Below are 21,475 nucleotides of genomic sequence, written 5' to 3'. Positions count from 1 at the left end.
TAAATATTTATATTTGTCTTTCTTTCTTTTGAAAGCTTAGAAGAATAAACAAGTGACTTTTGGCACCTGGCATGGAGACCTGTGCGCCTGCCAAATAGCCCGTTATCTCTCTTCACTCCCTTATTCTGGGCAGGAGGTCTGGTCTAGAGGGTGGAGCCTCCATTTGTCTGAATATAACATCCACAGGTCGCCAGTTCGAGGCCACCGGCACCGTGCGACCTTGAAGCTGAGCCGAGTTATTCCATCTGCTCTGAGCGTGGGAGGATGGAGACCAGAATGTGAAACCAGATCAGAGTGAAACATCTGACTATTATTATTATTGTGGTTGTGGTTGTGGTTCACAACCACTGTTGTGGTTCTTGAAAGATAGAACCTTCTTTCAATTGTAAAAATCCCTACGGGGATTTAATCAGCCTGCCTATGTAAACCGCCTTGAATAAAGTCTGAGGAGAAATCTGACGACCAAGAAAGGCGGTATATAAATACCTGTACTATTATTATTATTATTATTATTATTATTATTATTATTATTATTATTATTATTATTATTATTATTATTATTATTATTATTATTATTATTAATATTAATATATATAGCAAATTAATATATAGCAATTATTATTATTAATATATATAGCAAACTCTTTTTGTCTTGTTCTCTGTGAGGCCAACTTATGATGTTTAAAATGACTTTTCTGTGCTTTAATAAAATCTGGCAGTTAGCAATGTGGTTTTTCAAGCTGTTTAAGCATTTGTTTCTAAAAATCAAGCAGCTCTCTTCTGTTGTGCATATGCTATAATATTAACTAATTCTTAATACTCTGTTTATACTCTATTGGGCTATCCAGGTCTAGGGTCAAAGGTTACCTTGCCTTAGGCTAGTAGAAAGAATGTGAGCTGGTACACAGATGGCTCAGATTTCACAGGAACTTGCTTAGTAGACTTGAGAGTTTAAGCGAAGCCATGATGGATCAGGGGGTCCCTCAAGTCTTGCCGTCCTGTGTTCCACAGGAGCCATTCAAAGGTGACTGGGAAACCTAAACGCAGGGCTTGAAAGTAATAAATTCCCCCTCAGCAGTTGGTATTCAAAGGTACACTGATTTAGACATAGGAGATCCACATAGACTAGCCTTAACCCATTTTTGCCCGGCCCACAAGTGTACACATTTGGTCTCTGTTGCATATATGCAATGTTGGGCAGAAATGGCTTAGGGCCCAATCCTATCCAACTTTCCAGCACTGGCGCAACCAAAATGCAGCCCCAAGGTAAGGGAATAAATGTTCCCATATCTTGAGGAGGCCTCTGTGACTGCCTCCCCATCACAAGATGCAGTGCATGCCCCATTGGCACAGCTACAGCGATCCTGGAAAATTGGATAGGATTGGTCCTTAACCACCTTTCCCCTCAAAACTAGTTAGGTGAGTCACTATTCTCAGTTTTTGATCTGTTGTATCCTGGTGCCTGCCTACCAACCACATTTGCATTAAAGGAGGACCAAAGTGCAGGGCCCAAAGTGCAGGGCCCAGTGTTGATTAAAGGTGGGCCATGGTGGTAATGAGATAAATTGTAGCTGTAATATCATTTTGATGCTTGAAATACTGGGGTAAAAATCTAGTCTGACCCAGATTGTTGCCCAATGGTAGGAATTCAGTGCTGTGGGAAGTATGCTACCAAACATCTTAGACAAGTAAACTCGCACTGTCACAGAATGGTTTATATGACTCCTTCCCCTTTTTAGCCTCATGTGACAAGAGAAGTTAGGCTGAGAGGAAGCGACAGCCCAGTGACTTCATGGCTGAGCAGAAGTTTGAGCCCAGGTGATTCTGGTTCAAGTCTGATTCTCTAACCACTATACCACACTGGCTTAAGTGAAGAACTGAAAATTCTTGGAGACCCCAAACAACCACCCACAGAGGAGGTTACTGTCATGACATGGTCTTGGTTCAGCGTGACCAGATGTCATAATTGCAAAAGAGGACGAGGCACTCCAAAATGTAGGACATGACAAAATAAAAGCTAAAAACACTCATAGATTTATTTCACGTGGTTAATTTAAACACTATATTCTCATTATTAAATTTAAAACTATTTTACATATTTATTGATTGCAAAAAGGCTATGTTCTGCCTGCAGGGGCCTGCTCACAGGGAAGATATTGAAGTTCTTTTCCAGGACAAGGTTAAAGAAGAGGGCATGTCCTGGAAAAACAGGATGTCTGGTCACCATGTCTTGTCCCTTTTCAGTTGGCTCTGAGGTGGGGAAACATGCAAATGATTCTGCCGTATGCCTGTCATTTACAAGTCATTGAATCATTCTAGAACTCCCAATGCAGTAAACTGGCAGAATTGCCTGCCCTTAGAAGAGGCTGCATGCTTGCCTGTATGAGCCACTACTTCAGATATGTCTACTCACCCCCCCACCCCCACCCCATTGCTGCCAATGCTGAACCTCAGATCTCAGAAAGGAGAATTCTTGGAGAGTGAGACACAAACTGGACATTCAGCTAAATGCAAGCTCAAAAGCAGAATACTTCTTAAAGATCAAATTACGGTAGCTGGGGGAGAGGTAGCTGAGCACAATTCTGATCAGGTCCACAAGGAGATGGTTAACTCTTCACCCCTTGCACTGTTTTCTTTGCTGACAATTTCCCCAAGCAGCTATTTGCAGCAAATGGCCAGTGCAGAATGCGTGTGTGGTTGTTAGCAGGAAAATGGCATGAGAGGAACAAATGAACTTGCTTATGTGGTACCAGTCAGGGCAGTGCATCCCCATGCACACCCCAGAAGCTGCTGATTGCTTAACAAGAGGGGGGGGGCAATGATGTGAGAAACAGCCTTTTTCATGCTTGTGGGCTTCCTAGATGGGCCACAGAATTCTGGACTAGTTAGGTCCTTGACCTGATCCAAAAGGACTTTTCTTGTGTTTTAGGTATACTTACAAGCAGAAGTAATGTCAACTGGGTGTCAAGTTTGACCATGAGTCTCATGCATGGAAAAGTTTACTTTGATAGTGTGTGAGTGGAAGTGTGTGTGAGTGGAAGTGTGCAGTCTGTCCTTAGTTGGGGGGGGGGGGGGAGAGAGAGAGAGAAATCAGCTCTTGAAAGCACAGGAGACACTCAAGCAGACCAGTGATTGAATTTGAGTTTAGTTCAGTGTTGCAACTTCTCATGGTCAAAATGATGCCTGGTATGTTTTCCTTTTTTCCTTCCCTATAGATAGGAAAGTTGTGTTATGTTCGTGTGTCCCTATTTAAGGGTAAGGTGCTGGTGGATCTTCATGAGTTCTACATGGATAAGGCTGTTGACAGGGTTGGTTGGCAACCTTCAGTCTCGAAAGACTATGGTATAAGCCTACAGCACCCAGTATTCCCAGGCGGACTCCCATCCAAGTACTAACCAGGCCTGACCCTGCTTAGCTTCCGAGATCAATGAAGCCTGGGAAGAAAGGTAAGGTAGGCATGACCACAGGGTGGCACCAGGGCTCCACTCTCTGTTGAACAGGGTCTAAAATGTGCAGAAAATCCTTACCTGTAATCTAGCCTTGGAAATCAGGCCTCAAAAGTTGCTTTTATATAGATATAGATATAGATATAGATATAGATATAGATATAGATATAGATATAGATATAGATATAGATGAAGCAGCAACTTCTGTGAAATTCACAGTCTGAATTTCAAGACTTAAAAAAAAAAGTTTCACTCTGCCAGCAAACTCAAACCTGTGTTTTTATCCTTTTTACTATTTGGGGGTGGGGGGAGAACACCACCTTCTGGAGTTCTTGTTGTTCATTGTATTGTGATTATTCTGGTGGCCTTGCATTGCCCTTTGCTCAACCTTCGAAGTCGACTGGGGCATGATCACCTACTCACAAGTAAATGTACATGTGCTGCCCTGTATCAGTTTCCATAGAGCTCAATACATTTTCCTTGTCAGCTATAAGCTTGTCAGTTTTGAAAAATCAGGTTGCAGCTCACAGTTTGAGAACCACTGGGCTAGATGGTAAGCATGAGGGTGAGGAGGGAGGCATGTTAGGTGTCCCAGTGGTCAGCAAAATGAAAAGATGACATTTAGGGCATTATACAAACCTGAAGCAGCCTCTGAAAGTTGTGCAGTGGTATAAGTACCACCCACACAGGGCGTGGTTGCCTTAGGCAGCAGAATGGGGGGGGCACCCATCTCTGACTGCAGACTTGCCTCAATTGCTTCTCCTTCTACTCCCTGCACTGGAAAGGAAGAAGGGGCAGAACAGAAGAGAAAGTGTGGAGGAGGGGAGAGTGTTGAGCTCTCTAATGGGAGATTGGGTAAGGGGGGCAGCATTTGGCATGCCATCTCAGGCAACAGGCAGTCTTGGGCCAGCCCTGCAGTGGCGTAGCTAAGTCATTTGACACCTGGGGCCCATAAATTTTTGTCACACCATATGACATAATTAATTATTTAATTATGAATTAATTGATTATTAATTATTAATTCATTAATTAATTCACATTTTTATACCACCCTTCCTCTAAGCAGCTCAGGATTTGAAATGAATAATAATAATGGCCAGAAAATAAATGCAGTGAATATTTCCCCACAAGCAATGATGAAATTCTGCATCAAATGGTATATAATAGGATGGTATTATTCCTAAAAGCAATGATTTCCAGAATTTTTGTCACTAGGGTGTCACACCCCACCCCAAAGAATGTCCAATTGACCTGTTTTGAGTTAAGGCAGTGGTTCTCAAACTTTAAACACTTAGAATGACAGTCTGTTCAGGACCCACTGGAAGTGATGTCACGGCTGGAAGTGACATCATCAAGCAAAATAAATAATTATAAATAAAGAAAAACAAACAAACAAGAGGAAGCCAGCCCTGTTCCACCAAGTGAATTTTCTCTGTAGCCTGCCTGCAAGAACACCTGCCCACACACAAAAGTATCAGTAAGATTTTCAGCCCTCCCCAGTGCCCAGTTCAGTGTAAGTTATATTTTAAGCATAGCACTATCAGGACCCACCTGGCTTTACAAGTCTAAAAACAAATAAAATGGACCTTACCAGCTGAAGCCTCTGTTTTATTCTTTGGGGGGGTGCTACCTTCTGGACCATTTGTTGAGTTCCACTTTCATCAGATTGGGACCATGCAGCTAGCCTTGCATTCCCCTTTACCTGACTTGACCAGGAGCCAAGCCACATTTGCTTACTCATGAGTAAACGTGACCATGTGGCTTAATTTTGCTTTCCATGGGGCTTAATACATTTGTTTACTTGGAGGGAGGGACTTTCTTTTTGGGTGTTTTTTGGGGGCTGCTTTCATTGGATAGGAACCATTCTGGTGTCATTGGATTCCTCTCAGCCTGCCCTTTCCAACAAACTATGGCAAGTTTGCCTACTCGCGAGTAAATGCATGATATGGCTCGGTTTCATTTTCCATAGGGTTCCATGCATTTTTTTGTGTCTGGTTTTTTGGCCATAACTTTTGATGGAAAGCAGATATTTCAATCCAGTTTTTGCATTGCGTTCTGCTGGAAATTCCACATCCACTGGTATATAGCATGATGGGGTTACTCCAAACCTCCATGATGTTAGTGATGTTGGGGCATTTGTGGTGTCACCCCCCAAGGGTGGTACCCAGGGCAGATCGCCCCCCCTGCTCCCCGCTAGGTATGCCACTGCAGCCCTGCACATACATGCATACCTGCTTGGCTAAAGGAAGCAAAGAATATGATTGTACAATACACTCATATTATGGAAATATAACATCTGGAAATTTTATTCTCCAATACTGCTTCTGTAAAGCCTGCCTCTGATTACTTGGAAGTTAATTGTGGATCACTCCCCCTTCTTTGTACCTAGGCATCTCCCTTGCTGCTGAACAATGGAACAACTTAAAGGAGATTATTCCAGGCATTGATGCTGCCATCAAGAAATTCTAAGATGCAAACTATTTTAACATAATGAAATGATGATGATGGTGATGATGATGTCCAGAGCTTCTGGCAGAGGTGAGAGCAAAAAAATTTTATGTTGCCTAATAAAACAAAATATTCCAAATTCTTGCTGATGGCTCTTGAAAACTATTGTAATTCTAGCAAATAGTTACAGCTGAAAATTAAAGAGAGGTGGATAGAGAAGTTTGTAAAAATGCACCACATAAAGGTGCAACTAGATGGTGAAATTTGGGCCAGGATTGGCTTAATGGTGGTGTAGAAGACAGTGGGATGTACCCTTCAGTTAAACCTCTTCACTGAGCTGTAGCACCACTGGTAGAAGCACCTGCTTTGCATGCAGAAGGTCTTGGATTTGATTCCTGGTATCCTCTCTGGGTAGGGCTGGGAAGGATCTTTTTAAAGGCTGACTGCTAGTGCCGCTAAAATACTTTTCAAGCTGTCTCTACCCTCCCCCACCCTGTTTTTCCCCTTCCTGGCTCCATTTTGCTCGATTATCACCACCCTCCCCCACTCTGTTTCACTCCTCCCCCTTTGCAAAGGGGCCCAAAAGAAACTTTGTACCTCCTGATAAAATTCCTCTCAGAGGCCCTGCACTAGTGGCAAGATGTGGCAGCTTTGCTTTTTAAGAGGCATGGGTAGGACAGTGCAGGGGAGATGGGAGGAAGAGAGAGTAGAGCAAGTAGAGAAGATTCCTTTGCTTTAGGGACAAGTGTGGGGGACACTACCTGTCTCTATGTGCAGCAATTGTCTCTCCTGGGCAAGGCCTATGAGAGGGGGAGAAAAGGGGGTAATTTGTACCCAGGTCCAGGAGCCAAAGAAGAAGGCCCAGAAACTTCCTGAGATCTTATATTTTTCTATCACGCCTGCCCGAGTGGGATACTGGGTGCACAGCTGCTGCTGCTACTGAAAGCTACATGTGCCGGACCTGGGCCAAGGAATGCATACATGAAACTTCTTACCACCTTGTCAAATCTCGTACTACAGTTGCTGTTTGGTGTGTAGATCTGCTTATGGCACAGGACCATTTAAGAGCTCAGGGGCACAGCTGCGGTTCTACAGCTGCTGCATAAGCGAATTTTGGTGCACACAGGACACTTTCCATTCTAGTGTAAGCCTAAATACAGTGATGCTAATTTTCTGCAATGATTTTCTATATTTAAAAGATTTTTAGAGAGACTTAGGAGTGTGTTTGGTTTTCCACATTACTGTATCTAGCTGCCAATGCTGCATGGGCAGGTAGACCTGGGCTCCAAAGACTCTTTCAGTTGTTACCACCCTCCCCCTGCCCTGTTTTGCTCTCTCCTCACCCCTGTTCTGCTCACCCTACCCTGCTCTGTTTCATCCCCTCCTCCTTTGGGAAGGGGCCCAAAAGAAACTTTGTACCCCCAAATAAAATTCCTCTCTGAGGCCCTGCTACTGGGAGTGGTACTAGAGGAAAGTGGTATGGATTGGGGGAGGGAGTTTGAAAAAACCTTGGTATAGACCAGGTGGTACTTGAGGTGGTGTCCGGTGGTTCTCATGAGACCTCCAGACCAGCAGTGAGACCAGCAACACAATGTAACAAACAATGGTAGGAGGCTCAGCGGGCAGAGCTCCAATGTGTGCTTTTTGTGTGCTTTGAACAAGCCCTCTTGTTTGCCTTAAGCCTCTTACCAGTGTTTGTGTTGCATCTGGTCTCCCAATCTAGAAGTTACTGGTAATTATGCCATAATCAATAGGTGGCCCATGTGAAGTGGTACAGTGGGGCACAAATGTGGTGAAACACTGGTGTAGATAGTACTGAGTTACATAGACCAGTGGTCTGACTTGGTACCAGGCAGTATCCTAGGATTATCGCTCTGTAATATCCTTCTTGAAATATAGCAACTAGAATTGTACACAGTATTCGGGATGTTCCTTGAGATGGCATTTGCCTTATTTCCCTATTGTCTTGCTATTCATCTTCCTCCTAACTGTTGCTTGAGGTAACACTTGCATCTTGGCCTTCTCAGATGCCCATGCCTAGGTAAGTAATTAACCATTACCTCGTTCTTTTGTGGTTTTAAGGCAGGGAGAAAGAATCACTTGTGATCCCAGTCTTTACCACAACTTTGCTGGGCTGTATGTTTGATCTTGCTTTGCATGCTTAATGAACTTCCACGTGCAGCTGCAGCAGCATATCTCTGATCTCCAGATGAAGGAATTAAAAACAAGGGGTGTTGATTGTATTCATACCCCATTTGGGAGTTTTTAGGAAGAGAAATCTGCATAACTCTGAATAGTGTGGTCTGTAGTGGGAGACAGTGGAATGCAGCAGTGGGAGAAGGCTTTTTGCCTACATGTCTTGCTTTGGGGCTTTCCGGAATCATGACTGTCCACTGTTGGAAACAGAAGGTAGGCTTAGATGGAATCCTGGTCTGATCCTACATGGCAATTTGAGATTTCCCAACCCTTCCTCTCTGCTGTTCTCCCTTTGTCTCTTCTATTCCACTCCACCTGCCTCTGCCTTCTTCGGGACATAAGAACATAAGAACAGCCCCACTGGATCAGGCCATAGGCCCATCTAGTCCAGCTTCCTGTATCTCACAGCGGCCCACCAAATGCCCCAGGGAGCACACCAGATAACAAGAGACCTCATCCTGGTGCCCTCCCCTACATCTGGCATTCTGACTTAACCCATTTCTAAAATCAGGAGGTTGCGCATACACATCATGGCTTGTACCCCATAATGGATTTTTCCTCCAGAAACTCGTCCAATCCCCTTTTAAAGGTGTCTAGGCTAGACGCCAGCACCACATCCTGTGGCAAGGAGTTCCACAGACCGACCACACGCTGAGTAAAGAAATATTTTCTTTTGTCTGTCCTAACCCGCCCAACACTCAATTTTAGTGGATGTCCCCTGGTTCTGGTATTATGTGAGAGTGTAAAGAGCATCTCCCTATCCACTCTGTCCATCCCCTGCATAATTTTGTATGTCTCAATCATGTCCCCCCTCAAGCGTCTCTTTTCTAGTTGCTCTTCCTTATCTTCTTTATCCGCCCCCCCCCCCCCATTTCAAGCCCCAGTCTTCCCAGACCTCCTGGCTGCCTTATTTTCCAAACATCCTGTAATTGCAAGGCTTGGCCAACAGATGCCCCCACAGAGCGCCCACCTTTTGTGGTCCTGATGCTGCAGCCACCAGCCCGTACTCCAGCTGCCTGCATCTTCTTCCCCGCAGCATCATCTGCTGCGCAGCCCGCGCTGGTGCTCGGGGGATGGCCAGACTCCCGGCGAGCGAGCCCAGGCGGCAGGCGCAGCCACAGCAGCCGCCCCACGCTTCCCCCATGAGCAGTGGTGGCGGCAGCGGCTCTGAGCCCGAGGGCATGAAGGACCTGGATGCTATTAAGCTCTTTGTGGGCCAGATCCCTCGGAACCTGGAGGAGAAGGACCTGAAGCCTCTCTTCGAGCAGTTTGGCCAGATCTACGAGCTCACTGTACTCAAGGACCGCTACACCGGCATGCACAAGGGTGAGGCTCCCCATCTCCTCCCTCGCCCCCTTTGCTTCCTCCCTCGTTCTCCTCGCTTGCTTCCCACCCTTCCTGCTCCCTCTTTCTACCACCTTTTTATTCTGTCCCTTCTCTTCTCCCCCTCCCATCCCTTGCTCTGCTCATGCCGTTTTCTAATCTCCATTCTTTCCTTTTTCCAGCCATCCGTCCATTTCCTCAGCATTTCGCTTTCCCATACAACCCTCTCTGTTGCTTATGCACCCCTTTCCAGTTCTGTGTTGACTCCATCACCCCTTTCCCTCGCTATGAATTTTTTGTATTCCCCCCCCCCAATCTTTGGCAATATTCTTCTGCCCAATCCATCTGTGTTTCTAGTGTTCACTCTTTTGGAGGAGGGAAGGGATCTCCCCCCCCCTTGGCTCTTATTAGCATATGTTCTTCCTTTCGCACTCCCCATTAACCCCCCCTTTCCATTGCAAGTTGCCACATTCTTCCTCCTTTGCCCATGGCCGGTTCCCAGGTGCAGCCAGAGCGGGCATCAGCTTTTTCCCTCTGGCAAAGGGGGAAAAACCCCAACCCACCTTGCATGGAGCATTGAAGAGGCTGGGGGCAGTGTGGGAGAGTCCTCCATTTCTGTGCCCCACCTCTTAAAGGGGGCCCTAAAACTGTGGACTATTTTGCTTCATTTCTCTCCCCTGGGCACCTTCCTCTCTATTTTGGCATCCTCTGTTTTTTCCAAACCCCATTTTTACAGCTCTGTTTCTCTGTCTTCCATCTGGTATTTCTTCCCCCATCAACGTTTCATTTTTCCCCCCTCCTCCCTTGCCATCCAATCTTTTATTATTTTTTTTCTCAGTCACAAGCAGATTTCTCTTCCACCCCATCCCCCACCATTCAGTTTTTAAGCTTTGGACAGAATCAGCTGCAGGAACTTTAAATCCTCGAAATGCCACTGCATTTTATAAAAATCTGCAAGCGATTGCCTTTGACCTGCTTCCCTGAGGCCTGAGAGCTGAGTGTAATTGCTCCCTGGGACTTAATACTTGAGCAGAGAGGTTCCATGGCTCAAGGAATAGCATCTCCTGCCCCAGAAGCTCCATCACCTAAGTGTCATGAAAGATTGGAGTTAGGATCTCTTCATACCTTGCTTGGGTATGCTTGGCATGCATTTGGCAGGGATAGGATGAGGTTTCCTCTTGAGCGTATGCTCAGTGGCAAACCCAGGTTGGTTGCTGATGCGTAATATGTGACGTGGCCCTTATAGAATTTCTGCACATGAGGTTAGTGGAGTATGCCCAATCCCTCTGAAACGGATATGTGGGAATACCAGCCTGAGAAAGGGTTCTGGTCTTGCTGAAAAATCTTTTCCCCCCCCCCTCGGTTGTTTCATCTTATAGTCAAACCCAAAAATTTGCCTCTTAATTTATCTTTAAGAGAAACTGTACTCTGTTTAAAAAAAATTTTTTTTAATGGATATAAATATGTCTAGATTTTTCTTTGGTGACTTATTCTGCATTTATACTGTTCATGCATGGCACCAAATATCCCTAGGGTCCAATGTGCTTTTTATGAAATAGTAAACATACCCTTGTTCAGAGGCACTCTTTACTTTTTCTCCTATTTCTTCCAGTTTCTAAGAAGCTGGGAAAACTGACTAGGCACTGGAAAGTGAGGGTGATGAGGGTGGGTGATGAAAGTGAGGGTGAGTGTGATGTTACCATTTTTAATATTGGATCTAACTTTCTACCCGCTAAACAATCCTGACAAAAAATATGTCTGTTTTTATTAATGTAACATTATCACTTGCATGGCACTTTATAAGTCCAAGAAGACAGGTCTCTGCCCTGAAGGGCTTATAATTGATGATTTGACGCAGGAGGATCAACAGAGGTGAAAGGAGGAGGGAAAGGAATAAACCAGGAAAGAACGTGTGTTTGTTTCAGTGACATGTACTTAATTTAACTATGACAGTAGGGTATGGGAACTACTAAGTGGTTGTGCCAAATATGAGTTTTGAGGATGTATTTCAAATTCCCTGACCCCAAGTTGCTTCCAATCTGAACTTTGGCAGAGGCTGGGTAGTCAGAGCTTGGCTGAACTGCACATCCAAGCAATATAGGGCCATCTGCTCACAGACTGCATCCCTTGCCTCCAACTGATTCTCATCCTACTTATGAATTTGGATGTGACATCTCGGGTTTCTTCTCATCTCCTTCCCTCCCTGCTTTCCATACCAGAGTGGGAAAGGTGTTGTACTTCTAATGATGTTGGCAAGTGTGTGTGTGGGCAGGAAGTGGCTTGCTTACCTGCTGTGGTCTGACCTGTGTAGACCTGTCAGGAGCACTATAAATATCTGGCATTTATGATCTCTTTGTTCTTAAAACAATCCTGACAGACAGGCCATATCATTTCATCCTGATATTCCAGATGTGGAGCTGAGAGAGACGGATTGGCCTAAACAGACCACCTAATGAGTTATAAACACCATGAAGCCGCTGCCTGCTAAGTCAGACTTTTGGTCCATCTATTTCAGTGTTGTCTGTCCTGACTGGCTGTGGCTCTCCTGGGATTAAAACACAAGGTTTTCATTGTCTCACTGGAGATGTTAGGGATTTAACCTTGTATCTTCCACCTGTGGTTTGCTTTGGTTTATGCTACAACTCCTTTGAAGTTTGTGGCAGAGGTGAGCTCAAAGTGAGCCACACATTTCAAATGCACTAGTGGCATTTGTTTGAAAGTGTGTTGGAGTGTGTTGAAAAGTATTTGCTTGGCCTGCACACACATGTGTGCATGATTGCTGCCCTCCCTCTAGCTCTTGTGTCTTCCTGCAAACAGGCCCATTCCCATTATGGCAACCAGAACTCATAAGATATATAAGCAGGCAGTACTAATCAAACGCATGTCTCATTGCGAAAGGCATGTTTAAATTTAGGATGCCTCTGTAGGCAGAGGGCAGGCCGAAGGCAGAATTGAGAGCTAGCTTCTGTGATCATAGAGGCTGTGACAGGGACTGGCTGATCCTACTCCAAGCCTGCAAATATGATAGCTTGGAGTCCTAGAGGCAACCAATTGCCACTGTTATGCTTTTGAGTGCATCCTGTAAAAGTAGTTTATTTCTGTCCTTTGTGAGCTGGAACCCTGGAAAGAAATCCAAAGGCCATCGTTTGGTGCCTTCTAAATGCGGGACTCTGAATTTGGTATTTTTCTCACTCTTCCACCAATGAGCAAAAAGTGCTCGTTGAGTCAAGAGTAACACATAGGCAGCCCAGTCCTAACAAGCACTGGCGTAGCGGCATCGCATGGCCCATGCTGAATCCACTGCTGGGTTTGAGCAGGCTGGAGGTATGTCAGATTTGCACCAGCAAAATCACTAGCACAAGTCCAAGAAGCCCCATGTAGGGCTTTCAAGCCCGGGAAATGAAATAGATTTCGCATCCCACCCCCTCCTGGGTCTGAACTGCCCCCTTTCTGCCCTCCCATGCCCTGTTACACCCTCTCCCTGCCCTCATTCTGCCCTCACCCCTGCTCCTATGCTGCCAGGTGGGAGCTTACCTATGCCATCTGGTGCAGCTCCAGATAAGAGAGCATCCTTATCCTTTGTCTCCATGAGTTTTGATACTTTTCTTGCTTTTTCTTCACTCCCCCCTGTGTTTGTCTACCCAGATAAATTAAGCATTCTGCAATAAATGGTCCCAAGTGTCATGGATGGGATTACTACCAACTTGTAACACGGGTCCCATTTCACTTGCATGCTCCAGAATTGCACACTGGCGGGACAGTGCAGCCCTTCCCACTGGTGCAACCTATTCACCAGGCACTGCAAACTTGCTTTATGGCGTGTTTGCAGCACCCTGGGCTGGTGCAGCAGGCACTGTGCTGCCAAAAGGCAAGAATAGGATTGGGCCATTTTGTGAAATCATAACAGCACTTCTAGTTGCCAACTGAACAAGATCATGTGACATATATCTGGGATAGGCCCTATAAAGATGGGGGTGAAGAGCAGTTCCTGCCCCCATGGGGTGATGAGATGAAAATGGGCAGGCTGAGATGTGTGTAACTCTTTGTCCAGTTTTATCTCTATGGGTCTACCTCTCCATCCACCAATTTCATCCTCCCTACAGTTTGATGATCTAGATGGGTCTGAAAGATGGTGACCGGACATGCAGTGAGTGTCCCAGCTATGCCATGTTTGGAACTTGGCTGTATCGAGTCCAACATGTTATCTACTTCTTCCCAGCAATATTGGGCTGGATTTAAAGGTGACTTTTGCTCACAGAAGGGCTCCTTTGCACACCTGCTGGAGCAGTGGTTCCCAAACTTTTTTTGTTCCCTGGCTTCCTTGCTTTTTACTGCTTCCCATTTGCTCCCCATAACTTTACTTTTATTCTTTTGGAGTTGAAGTAAGCTAGACCTCAGTAGTACTTCCGTTTTTCTCCTTGAAAAATTGGGATGAAGGGATCTAGGGGTGTATGCTTGCTGCATTAGAATGTGACCTAGGCAGCAAGAGTCAGGCTCCTGAGTGCCAAATAGATCATGGAATTTCCTTCTTGGTGGTGTCTGGGCTCAGGCAGCACTAGCAAACCAAGAAGGAGAAAGGCAGAGACCACGCAGCCGCGGGCCTCCACAGCCCCACGCCCGGGGCAAAGCTCCACAACGGCGCCCCCCTTGGGCTGTCACCACCCCGTCGGGCAGAAATTCGCCCCCCCCCACTTACCCCCCCCCACTCACAGAGCCTCGCGTGACCTCCTCTGTGAGGTTCCCCAACGCTATAAACTGTGCTTCTGGCAAACCGGAAGCACAGTTTCCACCCCCATCGGGAGCCTCAGGCTTCTGCAGGGCCCTAGAGGGTGGCGCTCGGGGCATTTGCCCCAGGTCAACCTATGGCAGGCACGCAACTGAGACCACGGCATCCTTTCTCCAGCTCTCTGGGAATGCTGTCTTTGAAGAAGGGGGGCTTCAAGAGACAATTCTGAAGCTCCCCTGGCTGCTTTTGGTGGCTCCCTGGGGAGCAGCGACTCACACTTTGGGAAGCATTGCAGAAGAGTGTTGTGTGAAGCAATTCAAAGAGGTTCTTCCACTTGCATGACAACTTCTGAACCCTCTTGCAAAAGGCAGAGCCATAAAATACTGTTATCAAACTATCCTAGCAGTGCACAGACTCTTGTGGAAGCATTGGTGAAACTGTGCTAGCAGCCTTTTCCCTTCTGTTCCTGGTTGTTTGGATCCAACCCATTGTTGTGCACTTTCCCAGGTGGTGAGAAGTTCCCTGCTTAGCACTGTTTGGATGTGTTTCCTTTGAATGGAGGAGCAGTGAAGATAGTGCAATATCTTTGCTATAACTTGCTATATTTGTGATTTTACAAGTACAGCAGCAGTAGCAGTATGGACTCACACACCCATTTATCTACCTCCTATCTTTGGGGTGTGCTACTCATTAAGTTTTGGAAGACATTGCCCCTTCATTCTAAGAAAGAGAGAGAGAGAGAGAGAGAGAGATTCCCTACTATCAAGGGATCATCCCCCCACTATTGGCTCCTATTCATGAAGTGACAACTAGCCACCCTGGTTTATAAGTGTGAAATCCACCTGATTAAGGAATGACCAGCCAGCAGTTCTAACATCATGCCAATAATTATGCTGTGGCAATGAATTCCACTGGCAAATTATATATTTGATCAAACAATACAAACCCTCTGCTTGATGCAGGAAATACAAAGCTAAAGCATCCCCAATAGATGTCTGTCATTGTTTCCAGGCAGGTCTTACCTAACCCAAGAGGTGATACAAGCTGTCACCTGGAGTGGCACAGTTGCAGAGGTTCTAGGACAGCCATTTTCAACCACTGTGCCGTGACACACTGGTGTGCCATGAATGGTCTGCAGGGAGTTTGAGGAAGGGTCATTTCTTCTTCGTCTTCTTCGTCGTCTTCGTCGTCTTCTTCTTCTTAACAGTATTTATATACCGCTTTTCAACTAAAAGTTCACAAAGCGGTTTACAGAGAAAAATCAAATAACTAAATGGCTCCCTGTCCCAAAAGGGCTCACAATCTAAAAAGAGATTGTAGGGCCTTTGGGGGATGTGAGCCCCCACCATCAGCATGGCGTGCCTTGTCAATTGTCAAAAAACTGATGGTGTGCCTTGTCAATTTTAGTACCTTGTCAGTGTGCCAGATGGAAAAAGGATGAAAATCAATGCTGTAGGATATACAGGTTGAGTCTCATTATTCATGAGGGTTGTTCCCAGAACTTAGAGGATGGCAAAAATGAATTAAAGCAAATCCACTTAAAAAACAATGACCATTTGCAAGGTGATTTAAAAACAGCCTTTCTGAGCTTTGTGATGTAAAACAGAGACATTAGGCAGACAATCCATCAATCATCAATCCTTCACTCCAAGCCAGCAACCCCTCCCTTCACCAATACAAAGTGATTATCTTTCTTTCAGTGCTGGGGGGGGGAAGGGAGGGGTTGCTGCCTTGAGAGAGAATGATTGATGGATTGTCTGCAGGCTGCCCTCTCTCACATTAAGGACGCTATTGTTAAATGACTGTTTTCCATTAAATTAAAGGGCGCTTTAAAAATTCCTTTTAAAATTAAAGAAAAATCCACTGATAATTAGGTTATACCTGTAATCAATTGCATGACTGACTCTCTACAACAGTAAGAAAAGCAGTTTTTTTCAACTGTGATTAAAAGGATGCATTTTCCTCCTTCTCCATGGATCAGCACATTCCTTCTCATTTGCAGTAGCCATTTGTATTGAGTCAAATCCATGTATTAAAAAATCTGTGTATAACAAGGTTGGACCTGTAATAAGAAATCCATCAAGGGGGAAACCATAATCATTTCCCCCCTTCCCCGGATCCTTGAGACAATGGGGTGTAATGTATAAGAGGCAGTTGTAGCCCTTCTGATAGCCAGAAAGGCTGCTAATCCATGAGGCCAACTAAGGCACCTCATTCAGCAGATAAGTGGGAATGACTGCTGTTGCTGCTCTTTCTTACCCCTGGGGGCTGGGGGATAAGAATAGGCCCTCAGTTTGGCTGTACTTGTCGTAAGAGGCGACTAAACAGCCACTGGGTAGATGGGACTCGTCAGCCTGGGAAGGCAGCTCATCTGAGAGAAGGAAAACTCTGATCCCAAACCTCCACTGCCTTGTGGAAAAGTTATGGAAAAGACTTCAGGAGTCAACCTCGAGGCAAAATCCAGAGCCGGAGTCCCTGAGGCTGAACACAGTCACATTCTGGCAACTCCTGCGATGCTGCTGGAACCAACCGTATTGGCTTCTGCCTTTCCATTGGACCATTCCAGCGACGTGGAGAGGGGGGATTTGCTGCATGGGTAACAGTCTAGCCTCCATATCTACTTTACCCAGGCTTCACGCACTGTAGAGGACACTCTGTTCCAGAACCACCATTCAGAGCGCGATACCATAGTCTTCCGAGACTGAAGGATGTCAACATGCTGCTCTTTCTGCTTTCTGGATTCAGAAAGAAAATGGAGCAGAGGTTTAGCAGATAAGAGAAGTGTGGGCTTGAGTATCAGAGATGATCTAGCCCAGGGGTGCCCAAACCCTGGCCGAGGGGCCATTTGCAACCTTCGGGGATCCCCAAATCTGGCCTGTGGAGAGCCCCCAGTCTCCAGTGAGCCTCTGGCCCACCAGAGCCCACTGGAGGCCACACTGATCCAATGCGTCTGCTCTCAGCGTGAGTGCCAACTGTTTGACCTCTCATGTGATCTGCAGGCCGAGAGCTTCCTCCACTGCTTGCTGTTTCATATCTGTGAAGCAGCAAAGGAAAAGCCAGCCTTGCTTTGCACAAGTCCTTTTATATTGTGAGACTTTCATTCATTTATATAAGTTATTGTGAGATTTTCATTAATTCATATAAGTCCCATCTTTAATATATTCATTTATGTAAATTTATTCCAATTTCAAATATAAATTAATTTTTCGCAGTCCCCAACACAGTGTCAGAGAGATTATGTGGCCCTCCTGCCAAAAAGTTTGGATAGCCGCCTTGGGTGCCCTTCGGGGAGAAAGGCGGAATACAAATCTAATAAATAAATAAATATCCCTGGTCTAGCCCTCCACCCTTCTTTCCCATACTTCCCTTTTGCTATGTATCCCCAGAGCCAGCCCATCCATGAGGCCAAGTGAAACCATTGCATCAGGCAGCAGATTGGTGTGTGCGTGTGGGGGGGAGAATCCATCTCTGTCCACTTTCCTCCACTGCTGCAATTCCTGCTTCCATTCCCTTCATTGGAAGAGGGGGACAAAGCTGAAGAGGACATTTGGAAGGGAGGGAAGCGTTGAGCTAAGGCACTAGAGAGTGGAAGAAGAGGCTGGCAGTGACACATCACTGGATAAGGACAGGTAGCACTTGGCATGCTGCCAAGGAGGATTTTGGAAGTGTGGGGAGGAAGAGGAGGAACTGGACAGGTAAGGAAGAGATGTAGCATTTAGCACACTGCATCAGGCTCCTGGAGGTCATGGACAGGCCTTGATAACCAACCTGTACCCCATCTGCTTTTGTGCAAGTGAACAGTGTATCTGTTTGCACACAGGAAAAGGTTGCATCAGGAGAAACTTTTAATGTCTTGGGAGAAGGCATGCTTGGTTTTGTTGTGGAGCCTCCCGGAATCAGCATCAATCTCCAGGAGACTGTGGAATCCAGGATTCTGGGTATTTTAGCAGGGCCTACTTGGCTAAATGATATTAATCATGTAGCAGAAAGAGGGAAGTCCTGAGTCCTGAGTTCTGAGCCTACATTCACAAGTGATGTGCGGAAATAAAGAAGGCTGAGTTGAAAGGTGGATTTGGCAAGGAAAGCTGTATTCTTTGATCAAAGGTAGTTCCCCCTCCCCGCAGGTGAAGAACTCATAAGAGAGCATAAGCAGTTCCATTATATAGTTCAGTTAGCATTGTACCCTATTTGCAACATAATTTCAGCGAGTATCCTCTAACTGGCACTTGTCCCATCTTAGCCAGTTCTGACTCTTTCTGTAGTCCTTGATTTTAACTAGCATGCATATTTCACACAAACAGAACTTGTTCTGGGCAGAATTGAGAATGTTGCCATACTGAATTTATACAGGGGTCAAGATGGAGTCTGTCTTGTCAACAATCACATTGAGGTGAAACATCTCAAATAATGGTTTCACAGTTCAACCCTAGGCAGAGCCTGTTGTTGGCCTCCAGAGGGGGCAACAATAGCTTTGCATGCAATAAGATATAGGGCAAGAATTTTAATTTTCACAGAGTTTAGTGAAATAGCAAAGGCTAACTATCTGGAAGATTAGGGTAGTAGGTCGTTTTCTTGATTATTAAAGCTGCCCTTTGGGGTTACTAATCTGTTTTTAAGGGAGGGAGGTTTTATTTATGCAGGGATTTCCAAAGTTGCATTTAGTTTGACCATGAGTATATGTGAACAAGTGGCTTAGATCAGAGAGTAATGTTGTGTAGTGGTTAGAGAGCTGGACTTGGAGCAGGAAGGCTTGGGTTCTAATACTTAGCCATGAAGCTTAGCCATGAAGCTTACTTGGTGATTTTGGCAATCAAGTCCCTCTTTATTTATTCACCTCACAAAGTTACAGGATAAAAAGGATAAAACAGGATCCTTACAGGATAAAAAGAGGGACCATATATGCTGCCCTGAGATCCTTGGGAGAAGGCACATTTTTTTCAAGTGGTGCTATATTTAGCAAGGAGAGTAACTGTTCTTCATTTCAGCACAGTGTCTTTTCTAGAGGCTGTTTTGCTGGTGTTTCTTCTGCATCTTTTTAGACAGTGAGCCCTTTGGGGACAAGGAGCCATTAAATTAATTTGATTTTGTCTATAAATCACTTTGTGAACCATTTTTGTTGAAAAGTGGTACAGTATATCAATATTCTTAATAATAATAATTACTAATTTCCAAACTACCATAATTTCATCTGGTAGTTTAAGCTTAAATTATTTGGATATGGGGGACAATGCTTGTTTGTTCATGCGCCTGCCCCATTCACATGTAAAATGAGGGGAGTGTCTAATTTTTACAACGGAAGGTGCACATGAGTGAGGGGTGCTAACCCCCCACCACCTGTCACTTTTTTCTCCTAATAAGAAAAAGGAGAGTGTCTTCTTCGTTTGAAATAAGAAGTGAGCCAGGCGGCAGAGGAACTAGAAGCTAGAGCTGTGTGTAAGGTCCCTTCTATCTCTTTGTATCTGTTGCATATCTGCTTCTACTTTATCCTCACCACAAACCGGTGAGGTAGGTTAGGTAGAAAGAGGGTGACAGGACCAAGGCTACTCAGTGAACCTAACCACTGAGTGGAGATTTTAACCTGGGACTCCATCCTGGGTCTCAGTCTACTGCAGCACACTGGCTTATTTTTGTTTTTTTTAAAAAGGGGGGGGGGTCAGGTCCTTGTGACATACTGTGGCAATGAATTCCACAGGTTAGTGATATGTACACTTTTGATGGGGCAGGAAAAGCTCCCCTCACTCATGATACTATTTGCCTGGATAAAAAGTCTGGATAAAAAAATAATTGCGCCTGGATAAAAAGTCACACATTCATCCTTGCATAAAAGTCTTGCTGTTTACATGCATGGAGCAGGTGTGTGAACGGCCAATATGATGATTTATCAGGTCTCATTTGACCTTTAGGGAAGTAGGGAGAGATCTTCAAAGTGTTTATGGCTTCCAGCTTAGGTCAAGACTGGGAGAAAATTCTGGATCTTCTCTCGCCCCTTCAACTAGCATTTCTGTCTTCATTTTCTCTCTCCTTGGATGCTGAAGCTTCTTTATCCATTGCTTGCTACAGCTGGTGAGTGGGCTGTAGGTACCACAGATGGTGCTGATCACACAGAACTGAAAAAAATGTTCCATTTTCTCATGCCACAAACCATCCCTCCTCAGGAAATGGGGGTAAGGGCTGGGGGAAAGGGCTGCCAGAGAAGAATATGCAATATGAAGGCCTGGATTCTTATTTTTTTATTTTTCTAATGCCTTCAATGGTAAAACTGGAGAACATGGGGGGAAAAATAAGGGGAAACCTCTTGAGAAATGTTTTCTCTTTCCCAGTAATGAATGAACAGGTTTTAAGAGTGACAGGACCATTGCATACGAGACAACTGTGTCCTGGCCAAATGTGTCCCAATCATTGGTGTTTCTGGGTGTCCCTTTTATTAATTGCTTACTGGATATTTGTGTCCCAATATATCAGTGGCATAGCTAGCGAAAGGCGGGGGGCAGTCCTTGGGGGGGTGACACCACAAATGCCCCAACATAGCTAACATCGTGGAGGTTTGGATTAACCCCATCATGCTATATGCCATTGGATGCGGAATTTCCAACGGAATGCAATGCAAAAACCGGATTGAAATATCTCCTTTCCATCAAACGTTATAGCCAAAAAATCAGAAACAAAAAAATGCATAGAACCCTACAGAAAATGAAACCGAGCCATACTCGTTTACTCGCGAGTAGGTGAACTTGCCATACAGGCGAATGAAACCAGAATGAAAAGCAGCCCTCAATGAAAGCAGCCCTCAAAAACACACAAAAAGGAGGTTTCTCCCTCCAAGCAGACAAATATATTGAGCCCTATGGAAAGCGAAAGTAAGCCACATGGTCGCGTTTACTTGTGAGTAAGCAAATGTGCCTTGGCTCCTGGTCAAGTCAGGCAAAGGGGAATGCAAGGCTAGCTGCACGGTCCCAATCTGATGAAAGTGGAGCTCAACAAATGCTCCAGAAGGCTTCTCCCCACCCCCACCCCCAAAGAATAAAACAGAGGCTTCAGCTGGTAAGGTCCATTTTATTTGTTTCTAGACTTGTAAAGCCAGGTGGGTCCTGATAGTGATATGCTTGAAATATAAGAACTTACACTGAACTGGGCACTGGGGAGGGCTGAAAATCTTACTGATACTTTTGTGTGTGGGCAGGTGTTCTTGCAGGCAGGCTACAGAGAAAATTCACTTGGTGGAACAGGGCTGGCTTCCTCTTGTTTGTTTGTTTTTCTTTATTTATAATTATTTATTTTGCTTGATTATGTCACTTCCAGCCATGACATCACTTCCAGTGGGTCCTGAACAGACTGT

General features: G+C 45.2%; 1 protein-coding gene across 46 annotated transcripts in view; it reads left to right on the top strand.

The window, feature by feature from the left end:
* The first annotated feature begins 9,232 nt into the window (after nt 1-9,232).
* CELF5 (CUGBP Elav-like family member 5) overlaps nt 9,233-21,475 on the top strand; it is a 123,905-nt gene continuing 111,662 nt past the window's right edge. For 43 of the 46 annotated variants that reach the window (XM_066635367.1, XM_066635345.1, XM_066635366.1 and 40 more), the window contains exon 1: nt 9,272-9,416. In XM_066635367.1, the coding sequence (XP_066491464.1) occupies nt 9,272-9,416 (145 nt within the window). Of the gene's footprint in view, nt 9,417-21,475 lie in introns of all 46 variants that reach the window. The other 3 variants (XM_066635348.1, XM_066635323.1, XM_066635318.1) reach the window with 1 other exon arrangement.

Source organism: Tiliqua scincoides, chromosome 8, assembly GCF_035046505.1.
Source record: "Tiliqua scincoides isolate rTilSci1 chromosome 8, rTilSci1.hap2, whole genome shotgun sequence".
In the NCBI taxonomy this organism is placed as follows: Eukaryota; Metazoa; Chordata; class Lepidosauria; order Squamata; family Scincidae; genus Tiliqua; species Tiliqua scincoides.
Note: the sequence above shows the minus strand (reverse complement) of the source record. Positions and strands in the feature narration are given on the sequence as shown.